General features: G+C 38.1%; 1 protein-coding gene across 1 annotated transcript in view; it reads right to left on the bottom strand.

The window, feature by feature from the left end:
• The window catches only part of MSH4 (mutS homolog 4), a 139,274-nt gene that overhangs the window by 109,474 nt on the left and 6,299 nt on the right, over window positions 1-23,501 (bottom strand). Inside the window, exons 2-6 of the mRNA XM_063624058.1 lie at window positions 20,866-21,048; window positions 13,914-14,074; window positions 10,294-10,404; window positions 6,060-6,175; window positions 4,660-4,833 (exon numbers count right to left, since the gene is read on the bottom strand). Of these exons, the coding sequence (XP_063480128.1) occupies window positions 4,660-4,833; window positions 6,060-6,175; window positions 10,294-10,404; window positions 13,914-14,074; window positions 20,866-21,048 (745 nt within the window). The remainder of the gene's footprint in view (window positions 1-4,659; window positions 4,834-6,059; window positions 6,176-10,293; window positions 10,405-13,913; window positions 14,075-20,865; window positions 21,049-23,501) is intronic.

The following is a 23,501-nucleotide window of genomic DNA, read 5'->3' as shown; positions in this document are numbered from 1 at the left end:
GTTAACTTTCTGTCTCATTGATCTGTCTAATGTTGACAGTTGGGTGTTAAAGTCTCCCATTATTATTTTGTGGGAGTCTAAGTCTCTTTGTAGGTATCTAAGGACTTGCTTTATGAATCTGGGTGCTCCTATACTGGGTGCATATATATTTAGGATAGTTAACTCTTCTTGTTGAATTGATCCCTTTACCATTATGTAATGACCTTCTTTGTCTCTTTTGATCTTTGTTGTGAATCCAGGAGCTGGTTTTTAAAAAGATCAACAAAACTGATAGATCGCTAGCAAGACTAATAAAGAAGAAAAGAGAGAAGAATCAAATAGATGCAATAAAAAATAATAAAGGGGATATCACTACCGATCCCACAGAAATACAAACTATCATCAGAGAATACTATAAACACCTCTACGCAAATAAACTAGAAAATCTAGAAGAAATGGATAAATTCCTCGACACATACACCCTCCCAAGACTAAACCAGGAAGAAGTTGAATCTGTGAATAGACCAATAACAGGCTCTGAAATTGAGGCAATAATTAATAGCTTACCAACCAAGAAAAGTCCAAGACCAGATGGATTCACAGCCAAATTCTACCAGAGATACAAGGAGGAGCTGGTACCATTCCTTCTGAAACATTCCAATTAATAGAAAAAGAGGGAATCCTCCCTAACTCATTTTATGAGGATATATTTTGAACAAGCTCCCAAATATGCTATTGGTCAATGAACGACACTTTAACAAGGATGAATAGAATCTCCTTGCACTTTATGACTTCTTTTATAGATCAGTTACAATATTCAGACTAATATAAATTTTTCTAGTCTATTTATTCCATCCATAATAGCAAGATATTAATAATATATCCTTAAGGGAGGAGGGACTTTTATATTGTTAAAATAAGCATTTACTATAATCATCTTGTTCTGATGACAAGTACAAGACAATGTCATAATTCCTAGGTGATTTATAAAGAAATGAGCTATTCTAAAGAATGCTGGCCAGGCATGGTGGCGCATGCCTGTATTCCCAGCACTTTGGGAGGCAGAGGCAGGTGGATCACTTGAGGTTAGTTCGAGACCAGCCTGGCCAACACGGTGAAACCCCATCTCTACTGAAAAAAAAAAATACAAAAATTAGCCAGGTATAGTGGCAGGCATCTGTAATCCCAGCTTCTCAGGAGGCTGAGCCACGAGAATCACTTGAACTCCGGAGGTGGAGGTTGCAGTGAGCCGAGACTGTGCCACTGCACTCCAGCCTGGGCTACAAAGTGAGACTCTGTCTAAAACAAATAAACAAAAACAAAGAAACAAAAAAATGCATTTAGTTGGACTATTTATTAGACAACTTCATATAACACATGTAAAAAATCTGATTCATTTTAATATTCAACAATTTTTTTTTTTTTTTGAGACAGAGTCTCGCTCTGTCACCCAGGCTACAGTGCAGTGGCGCAATCTCAGCTCACTGCAAGCTCTGCCTCCCGGGTTCACGCCATTCTCCTGCCTCAGCCTCTCCGAGTAGCCTGGACTACAGGCGCCCGCCACCAAGCCCAGCTAATTTTTTGTATTTTTAGTAGAGACGGGGTTTCACCGTGGTCTACTCAAAACTCTATGCTAAACACTGGGCATACAAGATGGACATGATTCCTATCTCCATGGATCTTACAGCCTAATGGCGATTGCCAATAACTTTTTTTTTAGACAGAGTCTTGCTCTGTTGCACAGGCTGGAGTACAGTAGTACTATCTAGGCTCACTGCTACCTCTGCCTCCAGGGTTCAAGTGATTCTCATGGCTCAGCCTCCTGAGTAGCTGGGATTACAGGTGTGCCACTATGCTGGCTAAATTTTGTATTTGTGGTAAAGACAGGGTTTCACCATGGCGACCAGGCTGGTCTCAAACTCCTGGCCTCAAGTGATCCACCCATGTTGGCCTGCCCAGGGTGCTGGAATTATAGGCATAAGCCACCGCACCCAGCCATTGCCAATAACTTTTGTCAGTTTACTGGCCATGACTGAAGACAAGACAAAGAGCAAGGGGAAATAAACAATAAAAACAATAAACGCATAATCATATCAAGAAAATAATTTTAGGTACAGAAACAGCTAAAAAAAAAAAAAAAGAAAAAAAAAACAGGCTGGGCACGGTGGCTTACGCCTGTAATCCCAGCACTTTGGGATGCCGAGGCGGGCAGATCACGAGGTCAGGAGATCGAGACCATCTTGGCTAACACGGTGAAACCCTGTCCCTACTAAAAATACAAAAAAAAATTAGCTGGGCATGGTGGCGGGTGCCTGTAGTCCCAGCTACTTGGGAGGCTGAGGCAGGAGAATGGTGTGAACCTGGGAGGCAGAGCTTGCAGTGAGCTGAGGTTGCACCACTGCACTCCAGCCTGGGCGACAGAGCGAGACTCCATCTCAAACAAACAAACAAAAACAAAAAAAAAAACAGGAATATACAGAGAAGGACCAGAGTGGTTGCTTTAGTTAGGTTGATTAAGAAAGACTTCCCTATGAATTTGACAGTAGAGTTGAGAACTGAATGATTAAAAAGAAGGCAGCAATGCAAAGATGATGATGGGATGGTAATCATGACAACAATAATGAGGACAGCTAACATAAAATGATACTTAGTAATGTACCCAGAATTGTTCCAAGCATTTTAAATGTATTAACTTGTTTAATTCTAATAAATATGTTATGAGATAGACCCTATTATTGGCCACATCATTTTACAACAGAAGTAACTTAAGTACAAGGAAATTAGGTAACTTGTCCCAGATTTCCAAGTAAGTAGCATAGCAGCAATTTAAGCCCAGGAAGTCTGGCTCCAGAACAAAAAAGAAGATCAAGGTTAGCGGAGCTTTGCAAGTGGGGGTAAGAATAGAGGGAGATTCATGAAGAAGTTGATAGAGGCCAGGACACAGAAGTCCTTGTAGGCCAAAGAGTCTGGATTCTATTGTAAATGTAAGGAGAGCCACTGGAAGGTTTTCAGCAGAAGAGTTACAAGATCTGATTTCTGGATTAAAAGGATATCACAGTGACTACTATTAATATGTTGAGAATAAACTATAGGAGGGTAAGAAGAGGGCAGAAAGAAAAGCTAGGAGGCTATTATAGTAGTCTATGCTAAAGATGATAGAGGTTTGGGTTAGGGTAGTAGCCTTGGAAATGGTGAGAAGTGATCCAGAACCGGTATATATCCTGAAGGCTAGATCAAGAGGATTTTCCGATGAATCAAATCTGAGGTGTGAAAGGAGAGGAAACAAGAATGACTTTTAAGATTTAGTCATCATTCTACCAGATTTTTGTCATACCAATTTAAACAAATTTGTAGGGAACTACTCATATCAACTGGCTTGGCAGGGGGGTCTCCCATCACATGTACAAATTTTTTTTTTTTTGAGAACTTATTTCTGCAGGAACAAAGGAGGTAAGGGGCACATATAAACCTCCCATTTGTTATAGAAATCAATAGATGTAATACTGCACTGAACAGGCAGCAGGCCTATGAAAGCACTGGAGCTATTCAGATAGTTCAGTACATAGAATATCCATCTTTTAACCTGAGGATTCTTTCATTTAAGTCTGTGAAAAGACTTTTCAGTTGTTCCTTTCAACTATAATACTAACTCCTGGAGATCTATCACTTAAGTATCTGTATCCCTAATATATAGCAGGAAGTCAAACAATGTTTGACAATGATAATGACAAATAATGATAAGGTATGAAACATGACAAGGTAAAACTGAATATAAAACACTTTGTAATAACTACCAGGCTTGGTCATTGACTTTCTATGCTATAATAACATAGGATATCATAGAAAGTCAAAGACAGAGTATTTTTAACCTATATGTGAAGTGGTATCTAACTGTGGTTTTGATTTGTAGTTCCCTAATGACTAATAAAGTTGAGCATCTTTTCAGGTACTTACTGGCCATTTGTTTACCTTCCTTGTGAAAATGTCTATTAAGTTCCTTTACCCAGTTCTGAACTGGATTGTTTTTTGTTATTTAGTACAAATATCTTTTTAAAACTTGATTTTGGTGAAACATCTGACCAGTTCAGCAATAATAGTACAATGATTTAAAACTTGCTTATTTAATATTTCTCTACCATTAGCTGGGCATGGCAGTTTGTGCCCATAGTTTCAGCTACTTGGGAGGATGAGGCAGGAGAATCATTTGAGCCCAGGAGTTTGAGATCAGCCTGGACAAAATAGCAAGACCCTACCTCTTAAATAAAATTCTTCATCAAATAATTCAAAGAAGTTTGAATTAGGCTGAGAGCAGTAGCTCACGGCTGTAATCCCAGCACTTTGGGAGGCCGAGGCAGGTGGATAATTTGAGATCAAGAATTTGAGACCAGTCTGGCCAATATGGTGAAACCCTGTCTCTACTAAAAATACAAAAATTAGCTAGGCATGGTGGCACATGCCTGTAGTCCCAGCTACTTGGGAGGCTGAGACAGAATTGCTTGAACCTAGGAGGCAGAGGTTGCAGTGAGCCGAGATCACACCACTGCACTCCAGCCTGGGCAACAAGAGCAAAACTCCATCTCAAAATTAAAAAAAAAAAAAAAAGAACTTTAAAGTAACTATTAACAGAAACAAAATAAAATATAACGATATATTTTATAAGAATAAAATGGATGATCTTACCTACAGTCTTGATTATTAATTAACAATTCAAGGTTTTGGGCTGATGATGAATCTATCATGGCTGTCTGTTCACTACCCTGGAAACAAATCTTCAGCGATTTTGGTGCATAAACTGAATTTTGAATAAATTCAACATATTTTAACAAAGCTGCAACAGCTGCAAGGCAGTAATACCTAAAAGATGACCAATAATACATCACTATAAGTCTTTAATATAAAAAATTATCTATTTCCCCTTAATTTAAGAAAAATTATAAATATTTGCATAGCATTGCTTAAAACTCAAAAGGAAAAGGTACACCAGGTATTTCATATTTTTGAAAACTAGGTAAATAACCTCTAAATCATAAAAATGAATGAAAATAAATAATTTGTTCAAGTCTGACACTTGAGGGACTTCAAATTCCGATAAATCCTGTGTTAGGAGATAACATTCAATCAAAGGCAATTTGCATCAATTTTTGATGCACCATTCTAAGTATTCAAATAATGTTGGGAATGCCTGATACTTTATTTATTTATTTATTTTGAGACAGGGTCTAGCTCTGTCATCCAGGCTGGGGTACGGTGGTGTGATCTCGGCTCACTGCAACCTCCACCTCCCAGGCTCAAGCAATACTCCTGCCTCAGCCTCCCAAGTAGCTAGGATGACAGTCATGCACCACCACACCCAGGTAATTTTTGTATCTTTGGTAGAGATGAGGTTTTGCCATGTTGCTGAGGCTGGTCTCAAACTCCTTGGCCTCCCGAAGTGCTGGGATTTCAGGCGCGAGTCACTGTGCCTAGCCTGGAAAAATCTGGTAATTTAATGGTAGAATCAGGTCTCAATGTACAGAGAAGTATATTATGATCTCAGTGAGAATAATGATTGTTATTAACTGAGTAAAAAGGTAATCCAACCTGGCTCAAAGAAAGTATCTATTTCATATGTTCTAGGAAATATGTGTTCCAAAAATATCATCCTCTGTCTCATGCTGAATCTTTTAGGAGTAAAGACAGAAAGAAACAGGAACACAGCTTTACCTGTGTTTCACTTCTATACCCTCACATTTCCAGTTTACTGTAGCTACTTGAGCCTTTCACTCCAAAGTAAAGTGAGCAGGAACCATTAGGTCAATAGCTTATGACTAATTTGGAGAAATTCTATATAAATTCAGTTAGCAATATATGCCTTGTATATAAATTTTAATTAACTATTTCACTACTTCAATAATTACTATGTATTATGAACCAGGTAATTTTCCAGGTGGTAGGAATGCAGCAGAGAACAAAACAGACAAACGTCCCTGCCCTTGTGGAACTCACACTGGAGATTTATTTACTTTCCTTAAGTTATAACTTACTTGATATGATATTGGTAGCTGTGGGTTAGTAAAAAAACAAATAAATACATAACTTACTTGGACTGAACCTCCATTAGGACAGTGCTGAATTCTGCTATGCATAACTGTTCAATGTACTCTAATCCTTTTGTTTCATTGAAGTATTTCCTTTGGATAGTAGTGAAATTAACATTCTGAAAAGAAGTTTTAATTTCAAAATGAAGTTTGAAGTGCCATGCGCTTGCCCAAAACTGCTTTCTTAAACACATGCTAGGTAAGTGGCTTAAATATTGTATAAAAATTTCAACATTTAAATAAGAACTTTTCTTAGTTATTTATATAAAAAGAATGATTATCCTTGCTAAGTGAATTATAGTACAGTTTGTATCTCTTATTAGACCTTACTCTTATGAGATTTAATGGAATATGTTAGATACAATAATAAAAAATAAACATGACAGTCTATGCCTTTTAGTAATTTTTTGTATAGAAATAACGTTTCATAGTTTTATATTCATCTTTCCGTAGTCTGTCATAATTGAGAAAGGGTAGATTCTTATAATGCCCCAGGTGAAAAGATTAAAACACCAATTCTACCTATGATATACTATTTACATAAAGTGAATTGACTTTATTTAGAACAAAGAGAAAATTATAATCTTTTTGAGACAGGGTCTCACTCTGTTGCCCAGGCTGGAGTACAGCGGCATGATCATAGCTCACTACAAATTTGAACTCCAGGGTACAAGCAATCTGCTTGCTTCATCCTCCTGAGTAGCTGGGACTACAGGCACACACCATTACATCTGGCTGGTTAATTTTCTTTTTTTTTTTTAAGCAGAGACAAGCTCTCACTATGTTGCCTAGGCTGGTGTCAAACTCCTGGGCTCAAGTGATTCTCCCACATTGGCCTCCCAAAATGCTGGAATTCTGGAATTACCAGTGAGACATCAGCACCTGGTTGATAATGGAACTTTTAAAAAGCATCAAGTTGTTAAATGAAAGGTTTACCTCCTTTGAATAAAACTAATGGTTAAGAAAAGATAATATAATATCAATGGACTATGTAAGAGCTGTTAATCATGAAAAAATATCATGACCAAGTAGGGACATATCTTATTAACTCCAGTTTTCATATAAATAAAATTCTGAAAAGTCAAGTAACTTTTCTGATATTATACAGTTGATCTGTGCCAAAGCTGAGACTCAAATTTAGATTTCTTTGAAGTCCATTTTCCTTATACTTCATATGGCTTTTGATTTAATGCAGGTCTTTTTTTTTTTCTTAAGAGAGGGGTCTCACTATGTTGCCCAGGCTAGATTTGAACTACTGGACTCAAGTGATCCTCCCACCCTGGCCTCCCAAGTACCTGGGACTACAGGCACATGTCACTACACCTGGCTAATGAAGGTCTTCTTATGGTAAGTGTAGTCATAATAGTAATAATAATAATAATATTGAATTTCCCCTCTGCTTAGAATACTTTTACCTCAAATACCTCCATGGCTTGCTCCCTCACTCCATTCAGAACTTTGCCCAAATGTAACCTTATCAACGAGGCCATCTCTGATTACCCTACATAAAATATCAATTTTCTAGGAGGTTGGTATCTCCTATTGTCCCTAATTTACTGATGAAAAAACTGAAGCTCCAAGAAGTTAAGTGTCTTGCACTAGATCACTTAGAGTCAAGATTTGAAACCGGGACAATCTGACTTCTCTATTCGTAAGCACTATGCTATACTGCCTTACTATTCAAATGTACTGAAATTATGTTGTTTTTGCCTTTGGAGGACTTATCCCCCATTCCATGTGATTCTGGAAGGCCTAGCTATCATAGTATTCTGTGTCCCACAGCGAAAGGGTTAGTCAATCATAGTGTATCTACCCCCAGAAATAGTGATTACTTTAACGTGTGAGAAACTGAACAAAGCGGGATCAGTCAGCATTCTTCCCTGGAATTCATACGTGGACAACAGAATAAAGAAATTGTTTTCCCTCTGGGTTAGCTAAGCTGAGATGACATCAGCCTTGAGCCATTAGCAATCATCTTCTTAAATCTCATGGAAGTAAACTATCTGCAGTAGAAAAAGGATGATATGGGGAATGAGAGTAGCGATAAAGATTCTCTCTTTGACCAAACTCTACCTGGGCTACTATGAGCCTTCTTCTCAACTAAGCCTCCGTCCGGCCTATAAAGACTTGAACGAAACACTAACATTGTTTCTAACTGCTCAAAGCCACATCGCTAGGATGACCTTAGCCTCTCATAAAGTGCCAGCCTAAGAAAACTCAGGATGCCAAAAAAAATTTACTGTTTATTCCACTTAACACCTAAAGATAGGGTCCCTGTCTCCTATCCTCTGTGGGAGAGTAGGAGCCTAACTTCGGTAAGTGCCAGTTAGCAAACCCAGATTTTTTGTTGTTGTTGTTCTTTTGAGATGGAGTCTTGCTCTGTTGCCCAGGCTGGAGTGCAGTGGCACAATCTCGGCTCGCTGCAACCTCCTTCTCCCAGGTTCAAGTGGTTCTCCTGCCTCACCTTCCCCAGTAGCTGGGACTACCGGCACATGCCACCAGGCCTGGCTAATTTTTTTGTATTTTTAGTAGAGATGGGGTTTCACTGTGTTAGCCAGGATGGTCTCAATCTCCTGAGCTTGTCATACACCCGCCTCAGCCTCCGAAAGTGCTGGGATTATGGGCATGAGCCACCGCACACGGTCTTACTTGTTGTTATAGGAATTTTTCACTTCCCTGACTCTACTGAGCTTGTGCTTACTCCTCCTTACTCCCTTATTCTCCCATTAAAATGCCCAGTATAAATTGAAGTTCAATTCAGTCTACACTGGACTCTTTTCTCTGTTGCAACAGCATATTACTGATTAAAATATTTAGCTAGTGTTTGGCTTTATTTACCTTTGAAAGTGGGAACAGGATCTGTTTAACCATTGACTTCCCAGTTACATAAGCCAATACATTTCCTTTTTTGCATAAGGTAGTTTACGTTAGATTTCTCTTATTTATAACGAAAAGAACTATAAGGCCTAATCAGAACAACAACAAAACATGAAAGTTGGAAAGGTATGGATAAATAGGTGTAATGAAAAGAAGTATAAAGTTATAAATGAAAAAGAACAGATAAAGTGATTCGTCTAACAGACAACAGATTTAGGATAGGGACTACCTCTGGCAATGAGTCAAAGGCAGCTCATCTATACAGGATCTCTAAGAGTACCATGACAAATCTTATATGACTGCAGTTGCTGAATATATTAGGAACAGGAAAGGAACTCACTGGACTCCAAACCTCAGCTTGGTTCCAAATGTGTTAAAGTAAAAGATAAGTCTACAAACATAACAAAATATAGTATATTCTGAAAATAATTTGCACTCCTAAGGAATTATTCCAACTGCAATGCTGTCTACTTGGTTTGGAGCCACAGCCCCATTCTTGTTGGATAAGGTTCCACAGTGCTTACCCACCACAGTCCTACAGATGGACACTAGAGTAGCAGGCTAATTGTAAGGCAGTACATGTTATCAGGGGAAGCTGAAACAATTCTGTAATACAAATTACATTCCCTATAGAAAAAGGTACTTGCTGATAGGTGCTATCCCCTAAGAACTTCAATTTCAACCAGTCTGACAGCACAATAAGTAGTTTCCAGGAAACACATGTAAGGGAAACCTATGCTTTCTCTATGGGTCTGCCCCTTGTATACTCTGAGAAACGTCCTTATTACCTAAAACATTGTTTCTTTTGTTTAAAGTAGATCGGGGTGCCAAATCAAATAAGTAAATTCCCTATCATTTTTATTATCTGTATTAACAGTCCCTTAGATTAGGATTTGTATTTAGTGATTATTTTAGGACTCTAAATATAAAGTTACTAAAATTATTGTTCTTTATAATGATATTATTAAGTAAATTTTAAATAAAGTGATTAGGGCCGGGCACAGTGACTCACTCACGCCTGTAATCCCAGCACTTTGGGAGGCCGAGGCGGGCAGATCACTTGAGGTCAGGAGCTTGAAAATAGCCTGGCCAACAAGGTGAAACCCAATCTCTACTAAAAATACAAAAATTAGCTGGGTGTGGTAACACACGCCTGTAGTGCCAGCTACTCGGGAGGCTGAGGCAGGAGAATCGCTCGAACTCGGGAGCTGGAAGTTGCAGTAAGATGAGATCATTCCATTGCATTCCAGCCTGGGTGACAGAGTGAAACTCCGTCTCAAAAAAATAAATAAATAATAAATAATAAATAAATAAATAAGTGATTAGATCTTGAATGTTACAAACAGTGAACATCACTTACCTTGAAATTTTCTGTGATCAGAGTGAACAACTTGGTGGAATTCCCCACAGCACAAGCAGTATTTGACATTATTATTTCCAAAGGTGATAAAATTTTAAGTTTAGTGATCACCTGAAATCATTTGAATAAATTATTTCTTAAATAAAGCTTAGGAAATAAAGTTTCATATTTTTCTGAGATAAGTACTTAAAATTAATTCATAGATATACAAAATTATAATTGTCCTAATGATATATTTCAATTAAAATATGTTTCTAGCCAGGTGGGTTCACACCTGTAATCCCAGCACTTTGGGAGGCTGAGGCGGGCAGATCACTTGAGGCCAGGAGTTCGAGACCCACCTGGCCAACATGGTGAAACCCTGTCTCTACTAAAAAAAAAAAAAAAAAATATATACAAAAATTACCCGAGCATGGTGGTGCATGCCTGTAATCCCAGCTACTCAGGAGGCTGAGGCATGAGAATTGTTTGAGTCCAGGAGGCAAAGGTTGCAGTAAGCTGAGATCGCACCAGGCACCTTTGCACTCCAGTCTAGGCAGCAGAGGGAAAATCTGTCTCAAAAACAAACAGACAAACAAACACCACCACCACCACTGCGAACAAAATATATACGTATATATATTTCTAATGGTAGCATATTAAACATATATCTCCTATATAACTACTAATATAAAATACTGTCATAAAATAGCCTATATTTTACTCACAATAGTTTCTAACAGCCTTAAGTTCAAAAATTAATTTGAACTTATCAAATATATATTCCCAAAATTGTTTTTAAATAAATTCTTACACTTAGTATTTTATCCATCTCCATGAAAAATATAAATACATCCAATAAGGGTAACTATGGGCCAGGCGAGGTGGTTCACACCTGTAATCTCAGCACTTTGGGAAGCCAAGGCGAGTGGATCACTTGAGGTCAGGAGTTCACAACCAGCTTGGCCAACATGGTGAAACCCTGTCTCTACTAAAAATACAAAAATTAGCCAGGCTTGGTGGTGCGCACCTGTAATCCCAGCTACTTGGGAGGCTGAGGCAGGAGAATTGCTTGAACACGGGAGGCAGAGGTCGCAGTGAGTCAAGATTGCGCCACTGCACTCCAACCTGGAGTGACACATTGTCTCAAAAAAAAAAAAAAAAAGGGTAACTATGGCAATACAATCAGTATGGCCACACTGGTACACAGATTAAGTGTTGAAAAGTACATAAACACAGATGAGAAACATCTGCCTCATGCCTTAGCTTTTCATAAAAGAAGGTGTATTTCTTAGAACTATTCTAAACACAGAAATTCTCAATTTGTCTAACATTCCTGTTTTTTAAAAACTTTTTTCCAACTCTTTTGAAATTGTATAAAAGTATAAAATACCGACAGATGAAGTTAGTATGCAATAGTAGTATCATTAAGGTTGTTAGGTATAATAAAAAATTAATTATTAGGAAAGGGAAGTCTATATACTGGAGGACTATAAAGAGGAACTAAAGGAAGAGAATTAAAAAATAATGAAACACTAGAAATAAAACACTAGATCACATCTTCAAAATAATAATTGACTAGGCTCGATGGCTCATGCCTATAATTCTAGTACTTTGGGAACCCGAGGGACAATTCAACTTCTGAGGGGGCAGGATCACTTGAGTCTAGGAGTTTGAGACTAGCTTGGGTAACAGAACAAGACCTCATCTATACAAAAAATATTTAAAAATCAGCTGTATGTGATGGTGCTTGCCTGTGGTCCCTGCTACTCAAGAGGCTGAGGTGGGAGGCTGCAGTGAATCATGATCATGCTACTGCACTTCAGCCTAGGCAAAAGAGCAAGACCTTTTAAAAATAAAATAAAATAATAATTGAGTTAAATAACATAGAAATTAGGAGTAAACTATCTCTACCTGATAGATCATGCAAATTCCCATGACAATAGGTGAGTGGCCCAAATGAATGAGTGATATAAAATGAAGGCAAAATAAGAAGTGAAGGCAAGAAGTTAAGAGGCTAAATTCTGACTGATCTAAGATACTAGTTTTCTTTGCCTCTGAAAAAATAAAATTCAAATACAGTTCAGTGGAAATAATCCTCTGGAGTTAGCATTATCATGGGTTTGGGCCGTAATCCTGAAAGACACAATCTCAAATGCCATAATCCTGAATGTCGAAATCCCAAAAGAGCAAAATCCTTAAAGTCTAAAAATCCCCAAAATCCCAATACCAAAAGACCAAAATCCCAAAAACACAGTTCTGGAAGAAATAACTTCAAAAACAATTTTAAAGATATTGATTTGCATTTTTAAAAGGGGATTTATTTGAGAAACGTATAAAAACACAACAGTACACTTTATAGACCACTTTACGGAAGGCAATAATAACATATTTTTGCAAGCATAAACACTTAAGTGTACTAATGACAGTCACACAGGTATAATAACAGTTATGAGCAGACAAACTATATTCACAAAAAAATTAGTCAAAAAATAGAAATTAGTCAAAAAGCAAAATGTATAAATGCATATCACTATGGTTGGTAATTGTCTGCACCAAGCTTCATAAATATGGTCATCTGAAATACCACCAGGGACAACCTAAGTCTTTTGATGAGATAGATCAAAAACTTCTATGGGTCACCACATACACAGTTGCCTGAAGAGCTGAGATTTCAAGAAATAAATTTTATCTTTCATAAATAAATGATGTACAAAAAGGACATGTCTTCATTTATCAAAAAAATTTCAACATTTTTACATATATGCACAATGCTTACACACAGTCAATGTTGTGATAATGAACTTCTGTGGAGTCAAATTTCTGATGTCCAAGGCAGCAGCAGAAGAGTCTGTCCCAGCTCTCAGAGAGAGACCAATTCAACTTCCGTATTTGCTCTCTCTGGGCCCTGGCCAATTGCAAGGTGCCCACCAACACTGAGGGCGCATTTTCACCACCTAGTCCACTCAGACTCACACACTAATCTCCTCTAGAAACAACCTCACAGACACAGCCCAAATAATGCTTTACTAGGTATTTTTTTAACACAGTCAAGTTGTCAGCTATACTTAAATCCACAAGTCCATCCCTTGCCATTTTGGCACCCCTATGCATCTCCTTAAACCATACCTAATTTCCGAATAAAATAACAAGGTAGTAGTTCTGTCTAATATGATGTGTCTAACATGATGCAACCATCTTGTGTACAACCAAAAACGCATTAATCCCTTCCCTAGAATTAAGCTTTCAGGATTTCAACATTAGGGATTTTGATCTTTCAAGATTTGAACATCGGGATTATGGCATTTGGGATTGTGTCTTTAAGGATTATGATCAGTACCACATTATCACATATATTACCTTTGGAATAAATCCAGAAATTATTAATTTGAAGATGTTAATTTTAGAAACTAATACTAACAATAGCTTATTCAAGTAACAGTAAAACACATTCTTTTTGGACAAAATATATTTAAAAAATAAAAATCAGATATAAGACAATTTTAATGCAGAGTATTTACATTGACATAATAATGAATAACCTTTATTCTACCAAAAAGTAAACAAATTGGGAAGGCACTGACTTTAAAATCTAGATACTGCCTAACAGAGCAACCATTTTCTGGATCATTAATACTTACCTTTGCATATGTTGTGTTGTCTGCAAACTGGGATAGTATAATTTGGGGGTTTTTTAAATCAATACTTGCCATTCCTATTTCACCTCTGGCAAGTCCTCTCCCTTCTACAACAGCTACAATAATTGATGGGGAGTGTGCAGAAATCGCAGATGAGGATGAAGCTATAAATTTTTAAATAAAGAAAAGATATAAACATTGATAATAATCATTTCTATTTTTTAAATTTTTTTTTGTTTTGAGATGGAGTTTTGCTCTTGTTGCCTAGGCTGGCATGCAATGGCGTGATCTCAGCTCACCACAACTTACGCCTCCTAGTTGAGATTCAAGTGATTCTCCTGCCTCAGCCTCCCAAGTGGCTGGGATTACAGGCATGCGCCACCATGCCCAGCTAATTTTTGTATTTTTAGTAGAGACAGGGTTTCGCCATGTTAGTCAGGCTGGTCTCGAACTTCTGACCTCAGGTAATCCACCCGCCTCAGCTTCCCAAAGTGCTGGGACTACAGGCATGAGCCACCATACCCAGCCTGATAATAATCATTTCTAATTCTTTCACATAAGATCTTAAAGCATATCTAGTCTAGGACATGGCTACTGTATTAACAGACAAGGAAATAACCATTTTTTTCTCATCAAAAAATAACTTTTCATTACTAGACCAAATAAAAATGTTAATTCTCAGAGTATTTTGCCAAAACTTGACTTCACAATTAGAAATGACAAATTTTAAATTGTCTTATTTTCTATGTTATTGCAATGGAGTCATAAAAGGACTTGGGGTCAGAAAACAGATTATTTACCTTATTCTGTCATTTAAAAGCTATTTGGGGGTTGGGCGTGGTGGCTCAACCCTGTAATCCCAGTACTTTGGGAGGCGGAGGTGGGTGGATCACCTGAGGTCAGGAGTTTGAGACCAGCCTGTCCAACATGGCAAAACCCCATCTCTATTAAAAATACAAAAATTAGCTAGGTGTGGTGGTGTGCGCCTGTAATCCCAGCTACTGTGGAGGCTGAGGCAGGAGAATTGCTTGAAACTGGGAAGTGGAGGTTGCAGTGAGCCAAGATTGTGCCACTGTACTCCAGCCTGGGTGACAGAGTGAGACTCCGTCTCAAAAAAAAAAAAAAAAAAAATAACAGCTATTTGGGGCTAGGCATGGCGGCTCACCTGCAATCCTGGTACTTGGGAGGGCCAAGGTGGGAGGATTACTTGAGCCCAGGAGTTTGAGACCAGCCTGGACAACATAACAAGACGTCAGCTCTACAAAAAAAAAACTGACAAATAGCTGGGTGTGGTGGCGTGTACCTCCACAGTCCCAGCTACTAAGGAAGCTGAGGTGGGAGGCTTGCTTGAGCCCAGAAGGTTGAGACTGCAGTGAGCTGTGTTCACGCCACTGCACTCCAGCCTGGGTGACAGAGCAAGAACTTCTCAAAAAAAAAAAAAAAAAAGATTAAGCATTATATAACTATGATTTCCAATTATGAGATACCTCTGTAATGTGGAAATTCAAATTATAATAAAATATCCAACATTTATAAGTGCTTACTAAGTGTCAAGAATGCTCTAAGTTCTTTAATTAGTTTAAATCACATAATTATTACAACAATCCTATCAAATAGACACCATTATTTTCTCCACTTAGTTATAAGGAGACTGAGGCATGAATGTAACTGGTAGAGACAGCATTTGCACCCAGGCAGTCTAGCTCCACAGCTGGTGCTATGAACCATTACATACATTACTGATTTTGAGATCTGTGCCTTACAAACTATGAATGCTCAGGTAAATTTTTTAAACTTTTAAAGCTACCATTTCTTTATCTATAAACTAGAAATACCAAACTTTTCCACAAGATTATTATAAGAATTAATGCAATCATATAGAAGTGTTTTATAAAGTATATAAAATTACTCAAATATAGGGCATATGAAAAAAGTCAGACTAAAAATTTCTTTTTTCTTTGTTTTTTTTTCCGGACTAAAAATTTCTAAAATTTTATTTTCAAAGAAGCAAACTAGTCTTTTGTTCCATTGTCATCCTTTTAATTAACTCCTTTTCCTCCCTCTTTTCCCTCCCTGACCTGGATTCATTTCTTCTTCCATTCTTCTATTACAATGCCCACAAAAAGAGTATTTATGCTATCTAAGTCAGCAGTAAACTTAAGGATTCACTTAAAAATCTATGTGTTCAGGTCTCAGAAACCTTTTCCCCATGAATGTTATGTTATAAATGGTGGTTATGTTTATATTAAATCTACAGAAGACAGTTTAAGCTCTGTAATAGAATATGACCTTCCTATTTTTAATTAGAAAATAAATACCAAGTTCCAGTGGAAATTCAGTACACATAGAAGACATTTCCTAGAAGGTTTCAAAAGTACATTTATGCTGTTATGTCTCCGCTGTAAATAATATAATAATGAGCATCCTAATGCATAAAGCTTTTTTCTGGTTTTCTTACTATTACCTTAAAATGCACCCTTAGAACTCAAATTACTGAAACAAACCATTTTTTTAAGGATCTCAGATATATTGCCAAATTTCTTTTGAGAACTGGACTAATTTTTAATTCCATCAATAGTGTATGAGCAAAGCCAATCTTACTGTATCCTCATCAGTACTAACTTCTAGAATTTATTATGACTATGATTATTGGCTAATTTAATGGACTGCCACCTAAATCTGTATTTTTCAAAGTACTACTGAAATTGAACATAATTTAATGTATCCATTGTTATCTATAGTTTCCTTTTTAGAAATGTTTACATCATTTTATACAATGTTTACTAGGTCTTAATGTTTTTCAGTATCTTTTTATGAGGACTGTGTAAATCAATGATAGTAATTTATAGTTGCTATCAATCTTGATACTTTTGCTATCTCAAAAATTTCTATTTTTGCGTAGACAATCTTTCTCTGTATAATTTCTTTCATTGCTTTTCTGCTAAGAAACTCCTCCTTCCTTGAGATATTCTATATTCATTACTATTTTCTTATAATTTTTTTGAGGGTTTTTTTTTTTTTTTTTTTTTGAAAGAGGGTCTGGGTCTGTCACCCAGGCTGGAGTGCAATGGCATGCAATCACGGCACACTGCAGCCTCAAACTCCTGAGGTCAAGTGATCTTCCCACCTTAGCCTTCTGAGTAGCTGGGACCACAGTAACGCCACCACAATTTTTTATTTTTGTTTTGTTTTTGTTTTTTATTTTTTTGTTTTGTTTTTGGGTTTTTTTGTTTTTGTTTTTGTTTTTCGAAACAAAAAAAAAATTTTTATTTTTTTTGTAGAGACGAGGTCTCATTTTGTTGCCCACGCTGGACTGCCTTCAAGCAGTCCTACCGTCTTAGCTTCCCAGTGTTGGGATTACAGGCAGGAGCCACCAAGTCCGGCCTGTTCATTTTGATCTCTCATCTGGGCAGAATTTTCAGCAGTACATTTGGTTGTTTACCATGTCTGGAATGAGAGATGGCCAGAAATACAGATTTAGATTCATTTATAAGCAGTTGCTAATGGTTTACCTAGATGGCTGGGACTTGGAAGAAACATGATTGAAAGATTGGTGACAAGAACATTTGAGGATATGAATGGATCTCTAAGATTGGACATAAAATTTAAAATATTTGCACTCCATGTGAATGTCCACCAAAGGACATCCATTGTAGAGGAAATTCTTAATCAAGAGGACAAAATAATGCAATCTATACATATCAGCCTCTTATTTCAATTCTCCCTAAAGGATCTATTCGTTCAGTACAACTATACTTTCAATCAAAACCTCAATATGTTTTTTGGTGAAGCTTGAAAAATTGGCCCAAAATTTATATGGAAGAGCAAAGGGCCAAGAAGAACCAAGACTCCTCTAAAGAAGCATAAGGTGGCTTGTGGAGGGTACGGGTGGTAGGGCTATCCTACAGAGTATCAAGACTTATTATAAAGCTAAAGATGGTGTGATATTGGCACACACCTAGACATAATGACCCATCAGTGTTAAAAAAGAACTGGAAACATAGAAACTAACAGAAAAGGCCAGGACCGGTGGCTCATGCCTGTAATCCCAGCACTTTGGGAGGCCGAGGTGGGCGGATCACAAGGCCAGGAGATCGAGACCATCTTGGCTAACACGGTGAAACCCCATGTCTACTAAAAATACAAAAAATTAGCCAGGTGTGGTGGCGGGTGCCTGTAGTGCCAGCTACTCGGGAGGCTGAGGCAGGAGAATGGCGTGAACCCAAGAGGCAGAGCTTGCAGTGAGCCGAGATCGCACCACTGCACTCCAGCCTGGGCGACAGAGCGAGACTCCTCAAAAAAAAAAAAAAAAAAAAAAGAAACAAACAGAAAAGTCATCAAAATATTTAGTATTCAGAATATATAAAGCATTGCTACAAATCCAGAAAAATAAGCTTAAAGAAAAATGAGTAAAAGACATGAACACTAATTTCACAGAATATTATTAAAGATATATAATCCAAAAGTACAGAAAAAGATAATCTCACTAGTAATCAGGAAAATGCAAACTCAGATTATAGGTAGTATTTTACAACTGTTAGGTTGAAAAATATTGAGTCCAACAATATTAAATGTTGAAGTGGACTATTACACATTGTTAATAAGAGCATACCATAATAACCAATAAATTAACCAATAAAATTTATTATGATTATGATTATTGGCTAATTTAATAATAATCTTATGATTATGATGGTGATTATTATTAAATTAGCCAATAATCATAATACATTTTAGAAGTTAGTAATGATAAGGATAGAGTAAGATTGGCTTTCCTCATACACTATTGACGGAATTAAAAATTAGTCCAGTTCTCTGACCGGGCGCAGTGGCTCACGCCTGTAATCCCAGCACTTTGGGCGGCCAAGGCGGGCGGATCACGAGGTCAGGAGATCGAGACCATTCTGGCTAACACCGTGAAACCCTATCTCTAGTAAAAATACAAAAAATTAGCCGGGCGTGGTGGTGGCCGACTGTAGTCCCAGCTACTTTGGAGGCTGAGGCAGGAGAATGGTGTGAACCCGGGAGGCTGAGCTTGCAGTGAGCTGAGATCAAGCCACTGTACTCCAGCCTGGGCGACAGAGCAAGACTCTGTCTTAAAAACAAAACAAAACAAACAAACAAAAATATTAGTCCAGTTCTCAAAAGAAATTTGGCAATATATCTGAGATCCTTAAAAAATGGTAATTTTGGCCAGGCACGGTGGCTCACAACTGTAATCCTAGCACTTTGGGAGGCCAAGGTGGGAGGATCACTTGTAGCTAAGAGTTCGAGATCAGCCTGGCCAACATGGCAAAACCCCCATCTCTACTAAAAAAACAAAAATTAGCCGAGCCTGGTGACGCACGCCTGTAATCCCAGCTACTTGGGAGGCCGAGGCAGGAGAATCACTTGAACCCAGGAAGTGGATGTTGCAGTGAGCCGAGATGCAGCCACTGCACTCCAGCCTGGGCAACAGAACGAGGCTTCATCTCAAAAACAAAAAAAAAAACAAAAAATGGTAATTAAAAAAATAAAAAAGGTAATTTCCCTAATTTCCCTGTTTCAGTAATTTGGCTTCTAAGGGTGCGTTTTAAGGGAATAATAAGAGACTCAGAAAAAAGCTTTATGCATTAGGATGTTCATTATTATGTTATTTACAACAGAGAGATAACAGCATAAATGTATTTTTAGAACCTTAGAGATGTCTTTTATGTCTATTGAATTTCCACTGGAACTTGGTATTTATTTTCTACTTAAAAATAAAAAGGTCAGGGCCGGGCACGGTGGCTCACACCTGTAATCCCAGCACTTTAGGAGGCCAAGGTGGGCAGATCACGAGGTTAGGAGTCCAAGACCAGCCTGGCCAATATGGTAAAACCCTGTCTCTACTAAAAATACAAAATTAGCCAGGCATGGTGGCGCATGCCTGTAATCTCAGCTACTCAGAAGGCTGAGGCAGGAAAATTGCTTAAATTCAGGAGACAGAGGTTGCAGTGAGCCAAGTTGCGCCACTGCATTCCGGCCTGGGCGACAGAGCAAGGCTCCGTCTCAAACAAATAAAAATAAAAATAAAAGTAAATAAAAAGGTCAGCCAGGCGCAGTGGCTCATGCCTGTAATCCCAGCACTTTGGGAGGCCAAGGTGGGCAGATCATGAGGTCAGGAGTTCGAGACCAGCCTGGCCAGTATGGTGAAACCCCTTCTCTACTAAAAATTTAAAAATTAGCCAGGTGTGGTGGCAAGTACCTATAGTCCCAGCTACTCAGGAGGCTGAGGCAGAAGAATCACTTCAACCCGGGAGGCAGACATTGCAGTGAGCTGAGATCACGCCACTGCACTCCAGCCTGGGCGACACAGTGAGATTCTGTCTCAAAAAATTAAAATAAAAAAAAATAGGAAGGTCATATTCTACCACAGAGCTAAAACTGTCTTCTGTAGATCTAATATAAACTTAACTACCATTTATACATTGGTAGAACTACTTTAAAAAATAATTTGTCATTATCTTGTAAATATATGCATTTACATAACATACCCTGTAACCAAGAAATTCTGTTGTATATACCTTAGAAAACTGTTATACATGAAAACCTACTTTATCTATCTACTCTTCAAGAAAATCTCATAGATTTAGATAAAAATTAAAATTTAAGTATAAAAAACCACTCACTAGTAATATCAGGGTCAACTTTTAGATTTAAATGACATCATGTATACAAGGGAGAGGTTTCATTTTCTTGTGTGTTGTCAGAATGGTTAAAATAATGTAGACTTGCATTTATTAACAAACAATTCCAGAAACTATGCTGCCTTATTAATCTAGACTCAAATTATGGATAGAGGTAAACTAATGTATTTATTTTTCATTCATATCAGTTATAGATAAATTCAAATGAACTTAATAACCCTAATTTATAATTTACAAAACTTTTAAGTTTCAAAAGATCATCTAGGTTAATCTTCCACTTATTTTACCTGAATATCCCATTTGTGGTGTCCAGCTCTTATAACCTGATCTCTGAGGATTTCCAGTAGACAATGGAGTTTTAAGTGTTTGAGGATAATAAGTATCTCGTGCAGAAGATGAGCTTGCACCAAAAGTAAAATTTGATGCAACTGTGTTTTCTGCATAAGCTCTTTTATTTCCAAAGTATGAACCTAAATTTGAAAAATTAACAGTCAATTCTTAAAGATTTGAATTATGCAATGATGTATTAGTCATTAAAATTTACACCATGTTCACTTTTTTTCTTTTTTTTCTTCTTTTTTTTTTTTTTTTTTTTTTTGAGACAGAGTCTTGCTCTTGTCACCCAGGCTGGAGTGTAGTGGCATGATCTCGGCTCACTGCAACCTCCACCTCCCGAGTTCAAGTGATCCTCCTGCCTCAGCCTCCCGAGTAGCTGGGATTACAGGCACCTGCCACCACACCCATCGAATTTTTGTATTTTTAGTAGAGACGGGGTTTCACCATGTTGGCTGGGCTGGTCTCGAATTCCTGACCTCATGATCCACCCGCCTCGGCCTCCCAAAGTGCTGGGATTAGAGGCCTGAGCCACCGCACCCAACCACTATGTTCACTTTCTATAAAACTTCATGTGAAAATGATTTTTAAAAATAAACGGATTATAACAAAATTAATGACATTATTGATAAATATACAAAAATATGCTAATATAGCTTTTGCCTCTACAAGTTCACTGCAACTACTCTGGCTGAAATCATAAATTACCCTTTAATCTTCAAATATACCAGATGTGTTGCTAAGGTATGAATATCTGTCCCCTTCGACACTTACATTGAAATTTAATCCCCGGTGTGGCAGGAAAGAGGTGGGGCATTTAAGAGGTGATGGGGCATGAGGGTTCTGCCTTCATGAATGAATTAATCCATTCATGATTTAATAGATTAATGGGTTATCACAAGAGTAGGACTGGTGGCTTTATAAGAAGAGGAGACACCTGAGCTACCATGCTCAGCTCCCTCTCCATGTGATGCCCTGTACCACTACAGGACTCTACAGACACTCCACCAGCACAAAGACCCTCACTAAATGTGGCTCCTTTGACCTTGGACTTCCCAGCCTCCAGACTTCCAAGACGTATGTTTTCTTTCTTTATAAATCACCCAGTTTCAAGTATTCTGTTAAAAACAACAGAAAACAGACTAAGACATGTTTCATTTGTATAATAATTATTAGACCTCTTTTAACATTCTTCTGTTAATTTCTTCATTGAAATTCTCTCCCCTATGCAAATGGCATTTTAGACTCAATTGGCTTCAGTTCCTTATTTAGGTACTTACCTACTGATGTAAGATATTACCTATTTTACAGGATTGTCATAAAATTTTTAAATAATGTACATAAACAACCTAGCATAGCCTCTTGGCACATAGAAGTTCTAAAAAAAATTAAAAATGTTTGGGCTCTGTTCTCCTATTCTCTTTGATTTCCACAACTCTCTATCTTGAATTCTCTTTAAACCACTTCTAGTTTCCTTTGCCATCTCCTTTTTCCTCTGCCTCTTAACTGTTGGCCTCCAGGGCTTCATACTTTTAAGCTTTCCCTCCCAAATCAACATTATACATCTCCAGGCATCTCATCTCTCCCCTTTGTTTCTATTAACATCTATTTTCTGACAACTCTCAAGCCTTCGTATATAGCTGTAACTACTCTCTTAAACTGTAAACCAGGGGTTGCTAAACTTTTAATTTTTCCTTTTTGTCTGTATGTGAGACTCTCGTTCTGTAGCTTAGGCTGGAATTCAGTGGTGCGATCTTGGCTAACTGCAGCCTTGAACTCCTGGGCTCAAGCAATCCTCCTACCTCACCCTCCCGAGTAGCTGGGACTATAGGCTCATGCCACCATGACAGGCTAATTTTTTGTATTTTTGTAGAGATGGGGTTTTGCCATGTTGCCCAGGCTGGTCTCAAACTCCTGGGCTCAAGTGATCTTCCCATCTCAGCCTCGCAAAATGCTGGGATTATAATCGGGAGCCACCGTGCCCAGTCTATTTTACTGTCTTATAAAGACAAGGTCTCTTTCTGTCGCCCAGACTGGAGTGCAGTAGTGTGATCACAGATCACTGCAGCCTCAAGCTCATGGGCTCAAGTAACCTCCTGTCTCTTGAGTAACTATGGACTATAGGTGCACCTCACCACACACAGCTAATTTTGTTTTATACAGACAGGGTCTTGCTACATTGCCCAGGCTGATCTCAAACTCCTGGCCTCGAGCAATCCTCCCACTTCAGCCTCCCAAAGCACTGAGATTACAAGCATGAGCCACCATGCCTCAGCATAAACTTTTTTTTTTTTTTTTGAGATGGAGTTTCACTCTTGTTGCCCAGGCTAGAGTGCAATGGTTGCAATCTCAGCTCACTGCAGCCTCTGCCTCCCAGGTTCAAGCAATTCTCCTGCCTCAGCCTCCCAAGCAGCTGGCATTATAGGTGTGCCCACCACACCTGGCTATTTTTTTTTGTATTTTTAATAGAAACAGGGTTTGTCATGTTGGCCAGGCTGGTCTCGAACTCCTGGCCTCAGGTGATCTGCCCACCTCGGCCTCCCAAAGTGCTGGGATTATAGGCATGAGCCACCATGCCCAGCCCATAAAC

This window comes from Symphalangus syndactylus, chromosome 12, assembly GCF_028878055.3.
Source record: "Symphalangus syndactylus isolate Jambi chromosome 12, NHGRI_mSymSyn1-v2.1_pri, whole genome shotgun sequence".
Lineage (NCBI taxonomy): Eukaryota > Metazoa > Chordata > Mammalia > Primates > Hylobatidae > Symphalangus > Symphalangus syndactylus.
The sequence above is the reverse complement of the archived record's forward strand: the minus strand, read 5'-3'. Positions and strand labels throughout refer to the sequence as shown.